A 10549-nucleotide genomic window follows, 5' to 3' on the forward strand; every position below is an offset into this window, starting at 1 on the left:
TAATTTTAATAAAAATACAAAGTTTCAAAATAATAGAATAGGTTATGACCTTGGCAATTACTTTGTGTAATGAAGAGGTAATAATAGAATCATACTCACTAAACATTTACTTTCCGTGATGTATTTCTGAGCCTGTGGATCATCAGAGCTGTCCATAAAGATAAAGATAGTTAAATATTAAAATCAGTATTGTTGATGTGTAATAAAGACTATATTTTTCAATACCACTAAACAAATGTAAAAATACAATTATTAAGTTGCTTAATATTAATAAATCATGATATAGAGAATAGAATTAAATGGATACAGTATTTACAATGGTTATAGTGATTCTATTAAAGTGTTAATCTTCACATTTGAAAAGTAAATAGCTCTTATTTGTTCTGATCTTGCTATTAAGAGATGCCATACATCTGGGGGGTCATTTTTCCTAGTATCAGTGATTTTATGTCATGTTCTCTCTCATCTATGATCTTGAAGACCCAATCACTGAGATGAAAAGGGCAAAAAAAAAAGATTCCAAAGTAAGGGCAAACCAGAATACCTAACACCATCTTTGTTTCTTGGCTTCTGAACATGAACCAACACCCGAAGTCAAAAAAACTGAGAAGTACGTATGTTATATATGGAAAGGTGCAATATACTGCAGATCGATGGATCTATAATGTCCTATATCAAAGTAGTAAATGTGTATGGCAATGAAAAAATTAACAATGGGTGTAATGTTGCTCAAAATACCAATTTGCACAGACTACAAAATGTTCTTATCTATTATTACCTCAATCTTCACAACTGCTAAGTGGGGTTAATTTGGCAGGTTATTATTTTAGAGATAAGGGGTTCATAGAGAATCAATGATTTATAAGCTAACAAGGGGCAGGGTCAGTACCCAGTCTTCTCTAGCAGGGTAGTGTTTTTTGCATTTTACCAGCTGCCTCCCAGTAAGAAGGTAAACAACTAAAGTACTTCTGCCCCTTTGAGCAGTGATAGGAGTCTTTGATCCTTGGCTTAATTTCATCTAGAAATTAAAGTAAACCCTTCCGGTCAACTCTTCTTCCAAGGTGAAATAGCTATTTCATTCAGAGATCAGTTTTAATAAGAGGAGTTGAAAATTAATAGTGACTATCTGCTGCAGTTACTGAACATCTGAGGACCCTAACCTGTGTAAATAAGAGGAAGACAAAAGGAGTTTAAGATGAACTAATGCGGCTCAGAAATCTGTCTAGAACACTTGAGGATTCCTCATACTTCCTTCTCCATTACCTAATAATTGATAGGCAAACAGGTAAGGAGCTTGCCCAAAGTCACATGGTTAATTCATGGCAGAATGGATTGGAATCCAGATCTTTAATACAAAGTGCAGTATTCTTTTCACCTAAGCTTTCCCCCCCTTCCTTCCTGTCTCTAAATCCAATCTATAGACTACATCCTGCACAACTATTTTAAGAGTAAGAAAAAAGATGAAGTCTGCCCATAGTAATTTTTTTGCACCAATATAATTTCAGCATGACACTTACCAGTTGTTTTCTTCAGAACAGAATTTTAGTCAACCAGGACAATTTACCCTGTTATCTACAAACTATCTGTGAGCTATCTAAGACCAGATAATTTGCCAGGAAAGCCTGTATTAGGGAATTTAAATAACTTTTAGAAATGGAGAATTATTTCTCAACTGCCCTGCAAAGGGGCCCTTCTCATGTAAGGACAGGAAGCACACAAAGCTCTTAGGGCCATATACAGGCAGGACCCTGGAGATTAGCTAGTAAGAAAAAGCAAGCAGAGTGTGGAGGTGACGACAAATGGTCATAGATATCGCCAGAAAGCAGTGGACTGACCCACAAGTACATACAAGTAAAAACTTTATTTGTTCACACCAGGATTAAATCATGTAACAGAAACACAAAGGACGGTGGGAAGTTGGCATACACAGCACCTCATTTACATCATGGTCGTTAGGAGGCAGTGTTAATCCCACCACTGTATCACCACCTCTACAAGCAACGCTACTTCCTCTTCCTCGTCCTTCCTTAAAGGTCTCTTGTACCGAAAGCAGGCTGTGGGACCTGGCACACGGCAGCACTAACGTGCCCCAGGGTCTTCTTCCCCGTTCCTGTCACAACACAGTGCCTTCCGTGTCTGAAAGTATTTTTACATTCATCTGTTCATTTGGCCCTCACAACATTCCTGGGAGGTAGGTAGGAGCGTTACTGGTTTAGGTGGTGAGGTGAGGACCTGAGTCACAGAATGGTAAAATGACCTGCCAAAGGACGGGCAGGGACAAATGGCTGGGCCTAGAGCTTAGGCAGGATTTCTGAGCTTGTTCTCACTCACATGGCCTCCTCTTAACAATATTTCGCCTCTTTATCTGTTTATTTCATTAGGAACTTTCCCTTTAATTTTATTCTCACATTAACGTTATTTCACCCAAAAGATTTTCGCAATACTACCTTCCGAGTTTAACTCCACTTTTGTTCTTTTAGCACTTCTCCTATCTCAAATAAATCCCTGCCTATGCACTTTGCTACCCTTAATAGAATATAGTACAGGTCTAACTCTTCTTCAAGTACTTCCCTGTTTTTCCAGAAAGTCTACGTATCTACATTAGTGTTATCCAGTTATAAATGACACAGATCCCTCCATATAAAGGCCTAAAACAATTGAGAAAATGCACATATATAGATATATATCCATTTCACTGCCTTAATATATGCTTCTTTAAAGCAAGGAACCTTTGTATGGTGTGGTGCTTATTTAAGCTGAGTATATTAATAAATATTAATACCACAGAATGCTTCCTTAAAATACAATTGTTACCACTAATTCAAACATACAGTGTGTGGCTGTGACTGAAAACATTGCAATTAAAATTTCACTTTGCCTGTGTTATGCTTATCACAGAATTTTTTTTTAGAACTGGAAGGTATTAGAAAAGTCATCTAGTACAAATCTCTCATTTTAAAGAAACTGAGGCACAAAAAGGGCAAGTCATCTGCCCGACGTAACAAACTGCGACAGGGATAGAACCCAGTTCTAACTGGAGTCCAGTGTGTTCTACCAAACCAGCTGCTCTCTACATTCACCACCCGTTCATCAGGGCAGCTTGCGTGCTTGCCATCTATTCATGGTTCCAGGTATATTCCCACTGGTGTTTTGACTACTTCTCTACCTATCTATATTGCCGGCTTTTAGGTAAGCACCCAAGCCTACAAAATGTAAAACAAAATCTCCTTAAACATGCCCGCACTTGTTTTATTTATTTTTTTTAGCCTGTAGACTGGAGGAAAGCCTTTTAAATTCCAAGGCTCCTATTTGTATTTCCTGAAAGTACTAAGTAAACCACTTAAAAGCTTTAAGTTAGTTTAAGATGGCCAGTAATGGCATTCCTTCTAAAGTAAACTGAAAGTATGGCTCAACACCTTCGTATCTCCTAGAGGAAGTGTGTATATTTTGGGGGGAAAGGGGGTGTGTTTGTTGAGGGCTTTGTGCTTAAAAGGAGTTATCTACTGCAGGCCGTCTTTATCCACAACATCCTCAATCGTTCCCAAAGCTGTCCTCTTCCACCATGTGCCATTAACAAAGTGAACATCTGTCTACAGAATATGAGGAAAAAGTGACTTCAGAAAGTTCCCTAGAAGGAAAGTTTTCTAAGGCTTGCCTTCTGTAACATACGAGACAGAAAAAAAAGGCTAACAGAAAAGAAAGTAGCTAAAAGCATTTGGAAAACAGATTCTAAATTGTTTCCACGTGTTGTTCAAATGACACCCAACCTAAAGATATGTAATTATGCATATAAAGGGACCCAAATGATATGGAATGCAAAGAATTTGCTTACATTTAATATTTTATAAAACAGCCAATACCTCATTATATTGAAGATTATCAATATGAATCAAAACACACAACTGTGGCTCCCTGTCCGTTCTGAATTATATCCTTATAGTGATAAGACACCAAGAACTAGTAAAATGGAGAGAATGACGGTTTGACCATTGAGTGCTTACTAGTAGGTGTGTCATAGACACAGCAGTGAAAACATAAGAGATAAAAGTACAAATCCGTGGATCTACCTTAGTCTAATGAGCTATATAGAGGAATTAAAAAAATGAAGATCTTACAAGAAGCAGTCAAGTTAAACTAGTGAAGATTCAAGCAATGAGGTCATCGTATACACCACAATTCTCTATCTTGTCAACTAATGTGCCTCACCCTAGCCTTACCTTGGCCAAGGTCGTATACATTAATAACTTACACGGGTACAGTGTGTAGTGCTTTCAAACTTCTAAACCCTTTCACATCTATTAGCCATTTGATCCTCACAACAACCCTGTGAGGTAGGCAGGTCAGGAGTTACCACCTAGCCCCCATTTTACAGATGAGGAAACCGGTGTAGAGGGAAACTCAACTGCCTCGCTTCAGTGGGAAAGCCACAGCTCAGCTCTCTGGACTCGGCTCCACCTGTTTTCTATTAGACCACTCCTCACACATCCCAGAGGTCTTTCCATTAGTGGAGAAGCTTGGGAAAAGCAACTAGCACGGATCTTCCTGCCACTCTGCGTATTAACGGTTCATCCACTCTTTTTTCCCGAAGGACCTGTAAAAGGAGCCAGGGTGCCAAGAGGCAGGTGTTGGAACTGGGCTTCTACCAGTTTAGGAAGGAGACTCTTTTGTAATCAATTCCTAACTTTTGGTATTTGAAATTAGCCTCTGAAGCAATTTTTCAAGCCCTAGCTGAAAAGCACCGGTGGCCTCTTCGACTGCTGTTGCCAAGCGTCTGACTGCGATCACAGCATCCCTGCGGAGCTCGTTGGCAGTGTCTTGCTGAGCACTGGCCTCCTCACCAATAGCAATCAGCCTGTCCAACTTTTCTTCCTCACGCTTTGAAAGTTCTCGTGCCAACCTCCTGTTTTCTGCCAACTCAGCTGCAATAGTCCTGGCCACTGACCGCCTTCTTCGCCTTGCCCACCTTGGAGGGGGCTCACTGGTCAAAGGCCTATCCCCACCAGAAACAAAAGGAACTCTGGAGGAGACGACCGGAGGCCGCTGTGTGGAGGCCACCCCAGGAGTGTTTCGGCTGGTACTGGCGCAGGGACTGGGCTCACCGGACACAGCCAGTCTGGTCATGGGACTGCTCTGACAGGGAGCAACTGCACCTCTGAAAAGGTGGTGGGAACTGCTGTAGCTGGGGGTCCCTTGAGAGCACCCTGAAAAACAAAGCAACAATGTTGCAAAGAGGACATTCCTGCCAAGGGAATGCTTGGAGCCAGCAGCGGAGCTGAGAGACAATCACAAAATTCTGGTAGTTCCTGGAAAGCCCTCTTTCCACAAGGGGCTGGGAAGATTTCAATTCCTTGATCTGGACACTTCAGCCGACTGTAATCTTACCTCCAAAACCTCCCCGCTGCCTTCCTGAACCCGTTTCCATGTGGCCACCAACCCAATCTCTATTCACACATTCCTAAGAACCCACTAAAAATAATGCCAAAACGAGTTTGGTTCTAAAGAGTACTTCTTGGAGCGCCTGGGTGGCTCAGTTGTTAAGCGTCTGCCTTCGGCTCAGGTCATGATCCCAGGGTCGGGCTCCCTGCTTGGTGGGAAGCCTGCTTCTCCCTCTCCCACTCCCCCTGCTTGTGTTCCTGCTCTCTGCTGTCTCTCTGTCAAAAAAAAAAAAAAAAAAAAAAACCTTAAAAAAAAAAAGACTACGTCTTCCACATTTAAGAAGTTCTAATACCTTATATACCTAGGGTCATTGCTTTTGAAGACCTGGAGCGCTTTCTTAGCAGCAGGCTCAGAAAACAGAGGGCATGGGGCAGAAACAGAGACAATGTTGAAGAGAACACCATCTAAACACATACTGCTGTTTAGAACCAAGTGACTCTGGCACCCCAGTCCTTCACATGCTTGGGAGTTACCTGCACCCGAGGATTCATCCCAGGAGTCCTCAAGGTCACTGGTTTCTCGCATCTGGTCACTGATTCTCAGTTGACAATCCTCATCTGATTCCTTAACTGTTTTCGAGACAGGCTGATGATGTGCTGCCTGAGTCCTGTTTGCTCTGAGAATGTTGGCTCCCCCTTCCCCTGGGGTGTCAGAGACCACTAAGTTCTGATCACAGTGCTTGGCCCAAGCAGCATCCTCCATTAAGTTGTCTGGGTCAGTCACTACCTGATTTCGGAGAAGCTGATCCAACGTATCATAAAATGGACAGTGTGGTGGATCACCCATACTCGTGGCATGGGCAACATACGCCTTTAAATATAACGCCTTCAGAACTTTAAACTTGGAGCGGCACTGACGTTCGGTGCGGCGGAAGCCTTCCTGCTGCATTCGCTTAGACACAGCCTGATAGACATCTGCATTATGATGCACAGTCTGGAGGCGCTGGATATACTCTGCCTCGCCTAGTATGGAGAGAAGAGTTCGAGTCTCCTGTCTGGACCACCGGATGCCCGCACTGCTATTGGAACTGGCCATAGTGGACTGGGAAGGAAGGCTAGCTGCAGGAAGCTCCTGGGCAGCAAGGTGCAAGTCTGAAGGTGTGGGGAGGCTCTGTGTGCTCTCAGTGTACTTCCAGGAGCCAGCCGATTCTTCCCTCTCGGGGCTAATTGTTGAGAAGCCAGGTCCAAGGACCGCATTTCTGGCTGGAAGGCCACAGGGGAATGAGAGTTACAGGGAGGGTGTAAGGATAATTGTGGCAGCAAGTTAAGTGGTGCTACCTGTGAGTAGGATGCCAAGACTAAGAAAGCCCAACCATGAGAGTTCGCCCAGGATAGGTACTGGACCAAGGGCTCAAAAGGGCCTTACCGGCTCAGTAAAAGGGGACTGGCTCCTCCACAAAAGAGAGAGTGCTTCTGAGGCCAAGACCTGGTACAACTGTATCTGTAAAAATCACCATTGTCTTGTAAGTAGACTGAGGGGGGAATATCTAGGCCATGAGACAGCTCACTCTAGAGAAGTGTCAGCAGGACCATGGTGGAACAGCAGGTCTGAAGAGCGCTCATCCTTTAACAGCCTTGGCCTCAGCAGCTTGCTGTGGCTACATATTACCATCTGACTGCCACCACTGCACTTTGTTAAAAGGTAACTTTTGGGGCCAGAAAAGTAAGCTTAAGTTGTTCCTGATAATACAAAGATTTTGTATGATATGGCAGAACACAACCATATCATCACTCTGATCATCTGCCCTAAAACAGCAACATAAAACAGGCTCCCAGGAGATAGATCTATGGCAATGTTCTGTATTTTGATTGTATCAATGTCAGTATCCTGGTTGTGATACTGTAGTTTCGCAAGATGTTACCATCCAGAGAAGGTGGTAAATCCAGTAGTATATTGGATCTCTCTGTATTATTTCTTATAACAGTATGTAAATTTACACTGATCCCAAAATAAAAAGTTTAATTGAAAAAACCTTGTATTATTGGCCGCTTATAGTGAATATAGTTCAAAGCCCATCTAGAGCTCCCTGCTTTATTAGAGATCTTAAAACTTGCAAATTTTTGACACCAACTAATTTATTTTCAACATGCTCAATACTCAGTTTGTTAACATAAATGGATAGGGGAGTATATTTATCATCATAAAAATTTAAATTCTCTCCAAAATACTATCATTTTTGACTTAGTGCATAAATACCCTAAGGAAAAAAAATAAATCAAGTTCAGTTTAACTAAATACAGGTAAGGGATAATAAAAAATATATGTAAGTATAAAAGAAATCAATATTAGATTTAATCCATAACCCCCAAATCCTAAGATCAACATGGGACATTTATACTTAAATTCTCAACTGAACAAAGCAAAAAGGGAAGAACGTGGGGCTAAAGGTTAGAAGTCCTGAACTATAGTCCTATCTAGCTCACCCCAACTAACTGAGCAATTCCGTAACTTCTATGTGCCTCAATCTGCTCATCTACAAATGGGGAGGAATAAAACCTGCCCTACAAATCTTTTAGGGATTTGAGAGGATTAAATAATAGATGTGAAAGCACTTTGAAAATTTAAAAACACTGTATCAAGTATTACTACTTCAGTGAAAATGAAAACCTCTAATTATTATGGTAATCTATAATTTGAGGAGACAGAAGTCTGGAAAAGGAAGCCTCTTTAATCTTTTAATTAAAGTTACAACAGATGATTAACCTGATTCTTACTTAAGATGTTAATTAAGCTGTTTCTCTAATGATTAAATTTGTAAGCCAACTGGAAAAGTTAGTTCCCAGAAAGTGTCACAAAAGGACCTGAGGAAGAAAATCAATAGCTTCTATATAAATTATGACCAATTGCAGCAGATTTTGCAAAATTCAACTATAGTGCAGAAAAATCTTCAAATTCCCACAAAATCTTCAAGTTCCCTCTGTCATATAAAAAGGTGAAAAGTCCAAATTACCACTTCCAAATGAAACATTATCAAACTATATGAATGTTGGCATTTATCAATAAAAACAGACCTCTGAGCAAAAAACAAATTATCTGAGTGAATCCCATCCTTGAGAAGATACAACACTAATCATCAAAAGAAAGAGCCTATTGGGATAATCTCTGAAATGATTCAATCATAAAAAGCAACAACAACAAAAAGACCAAACTGATCTTCCTAGCTTCATTTCACATTATGCTTAGAATATATGAACACACTTTATTTCCATATGTAAAAGTGTTATTTTATTCCATACCTTCTGCCAAGGATCTGCTTTACTTTCATTACTGTATTTGAAATATTTCTTATTCTACTTTGTTTTGCTGCCAATCCAACAACCTGAAAAACAGCAGCATATTACAATGCATGTAATTTTACTTATTTCAAAATATAAAAATGAGGGGAATAGTACCTCTTCATTTTCTGTGTAAGCAACAACAGCTGGAGTAACTCTGTCACCTGCATCATTTGCAACCACATCAGCCCGGCCATCCTGGAAAAAAAATACACAACTATATTAGGTCTCTTGAGAAAAAAAAAAAAGAAAAAAAAATACGTATCCACACACAAACACACACACAGATATACAGTCTCATCAGACATGTGGGCCAGTGTTACCTTGCCATACCTGTAAGAAAACCACTTTATCAGTATTTTAAACTTGCAGATTTAATTGCCATTATTAATTTCCTAGATTTTATATAAGGTCAACAATCCACAAACTGCCTCATTTTTTCAATCTGCTCTGCATAGTCAATAATTGGATCAAACATAAAAACCTTCCTGTATACAATAATAACACTTATTACATCACCCTTTCCAGTTTTCTTTCTTCCCTGACAAATACATCTTTCTTTCTTCCTTTTTCTACGTATGATGAAGTAGCATTAAATCCCTTTGGTTTTTCCTTCCAAATCACTTGACATTTAAATGCAAGACTAATATCAGGGGAGTTCATTATTATTGTTCCTTCCGCCTCCCTCCTGATGAGCAGACTACAATTCCTTGTTAAGCTCTTGCATTCAAGAAAGGTCAAGTCAGTAAGAGCGTGCACCACCAACTCGCTTCACGCGCTTCGCGGGATTAACAACTCCAGTTCCAGATCTCGACCACCAGGTCCTTCCCTGGCAAACATTCAAAAACCTCCGGGTCGGGACGTTCCGGCCCACCTCCCCGCCTCCAGCGGCCCTGCCGTTCCCCGGGACCGCCCCCTCCCGGCGTCCAGCGCCCACGAGGTCCTCGAGGCCCCTCCAGCCCTCCTGTAGCTCTGACGTCCCCGAGACCTCCCAGGCCTCCTGCTGCCCTGACATCCCCCGGACCGCCCCTCTTCGGGCGTCCAGCGCCCACGAGGTCCTCGAGACCTCTCCGGGCCTCCCGCGGCCCTGATGTCCCCGAGACCCTCCAGGCCTCCTGCTGCCCTGACGTCCCCGGGACCGCCCGACTCCGAGCCTCCAGTGCCCACGACATCTCCGAGATCCCTCTGGGCCTCCAGAGGCCCTGACGTCCCCAGGACCGCCCCCCTCCAGGCTCCCTGCGGCCCGGACGTTCCCGGACCCCGCCGGCCCGCGTCGTCACGACCCTCCGTCCGAGCACAGCAGGCTTTCCGGAGGAGCTGCGGAGAACCAGGCTGGGTCCGCCCGGCCCTTTGCCTCCAAACTTCCCCGCAATAATGCCTTTCCGCACGACATTCCTAGGCCGGCGACAAGCGTGTTCACAATCCCAGAGGAGACCAAAGGACTTAGCCCCGCACCCGGAGAACTGGGGGGCCATCACCCGGAGCCCAGATCCCCCAGTCTCTCACCTTATAGACGGCCACACAGGCTGATGTGCAGCCAAGGTGAACTCCGATGGCCGCCATGAGGCGGCAGAGAAGGCGGCAGCAGTAACGAGTGGTCCTGCTGTGGCAAGAGCTTCGGGCCTCGGAACAGCCCCATCAGGCACCGCGGAAACTTCACGTTCCCGCCCGCCCACCGGTCCGTCCGCCGCGGCCTCCCGCGTCGCCACCAATCAGCGTGAAGGTTTCGCCTTTCCTCTCGGACTGCCGACGAATAGCTTTAGTGCGTCCTCCCACCCCGCCCTGCCGGCGCTGCAGCGCGTGTGCGAGAGTGCGCACGCGCCAGTCGGGGAGTGCCT

General features: G+C 43.3%; 2 protein-coding genes across 4 annotated transcripts in view; both read right to left on the minus strand.

Annotated features, from left to right (window-relative positions):
- HSPA14 (heat shock protein family A (Hsp70) member 14) overlaps positions 1-10384 on the minus strand; it is a 38942-nt gene extending 28558 nt beyond the window's left edge. Inside the window, exons 1-5 of one of the 3 annotated variants that reach the window (XM_064592032.1) lie at positions 10218-10384; positions 8829-8909; positions 8673-8755; positions 5100-5201; positions 100-148 (exon numbers count right to left, since the gene is read on the minus strand). In XM_064592032.1, coding sequence (XP_064448102.1) covers positions 100-148; positions 5100-5201; positions 8673-8755; positions 8829-8909; positions 10218-10274 — 372 coding nt within the window. In that variant the 5' untranslated portion in view covers positions 10275-10384. Of the gene's footprint in view, positions 1-99; positions 149-5099; positions 5202-6801; positions 6877-8672; positions 8756-8828; positions 8910-10217 lie in introns of all 3 variants that reach the window. The other 2 variants (XM_064592033.1, XM_045874377.3) reach the window with 2 other exon arrangements.
- Positions 100-5121, minus strand: MSANTD7 (Myb/SANT DNA binding domain containing 7). The gene has a single exon (XM_064592035.1). It carries the CDS (start codon positions 5119-5121, stop codon positions 4678-4680), a length of 444 nt encoding a protein of 147 aa, XP_064448105.1. The 3' UTR covers positions 100-4677.
- Positions 10385-10549: the final 165 nt, after the last annotated feature.

Source organism: Mirounga angustirostris, unplaced genomic scaffold, assembly GCF_029215605.1.
Source record: "Mirounga angustirostris isolate CCGP_5_RB_7025 unplaced genomic scaffold, mMirAng1.0.hap1 SCAF_5, whole genome shotgun sequence".
In the NCBI taxonomy this organism is placed as follows: domain Eukaryota; kingdom Metazoa; phylum Chordata; class Mammalia; order Carnivora; family Phocidae; genus Mirounga; species Mirounga angustirostris.

Excerpts from the sequence above, each read along its gene's own strand:
- MSANTD7 (XM_064592035.1), bottom strand. The coding sequence starts at position 5,121 with ATGACCAGACTGGCTGTGTCCGGTGAGCCCAGTCCCTGCGCCAGTACC.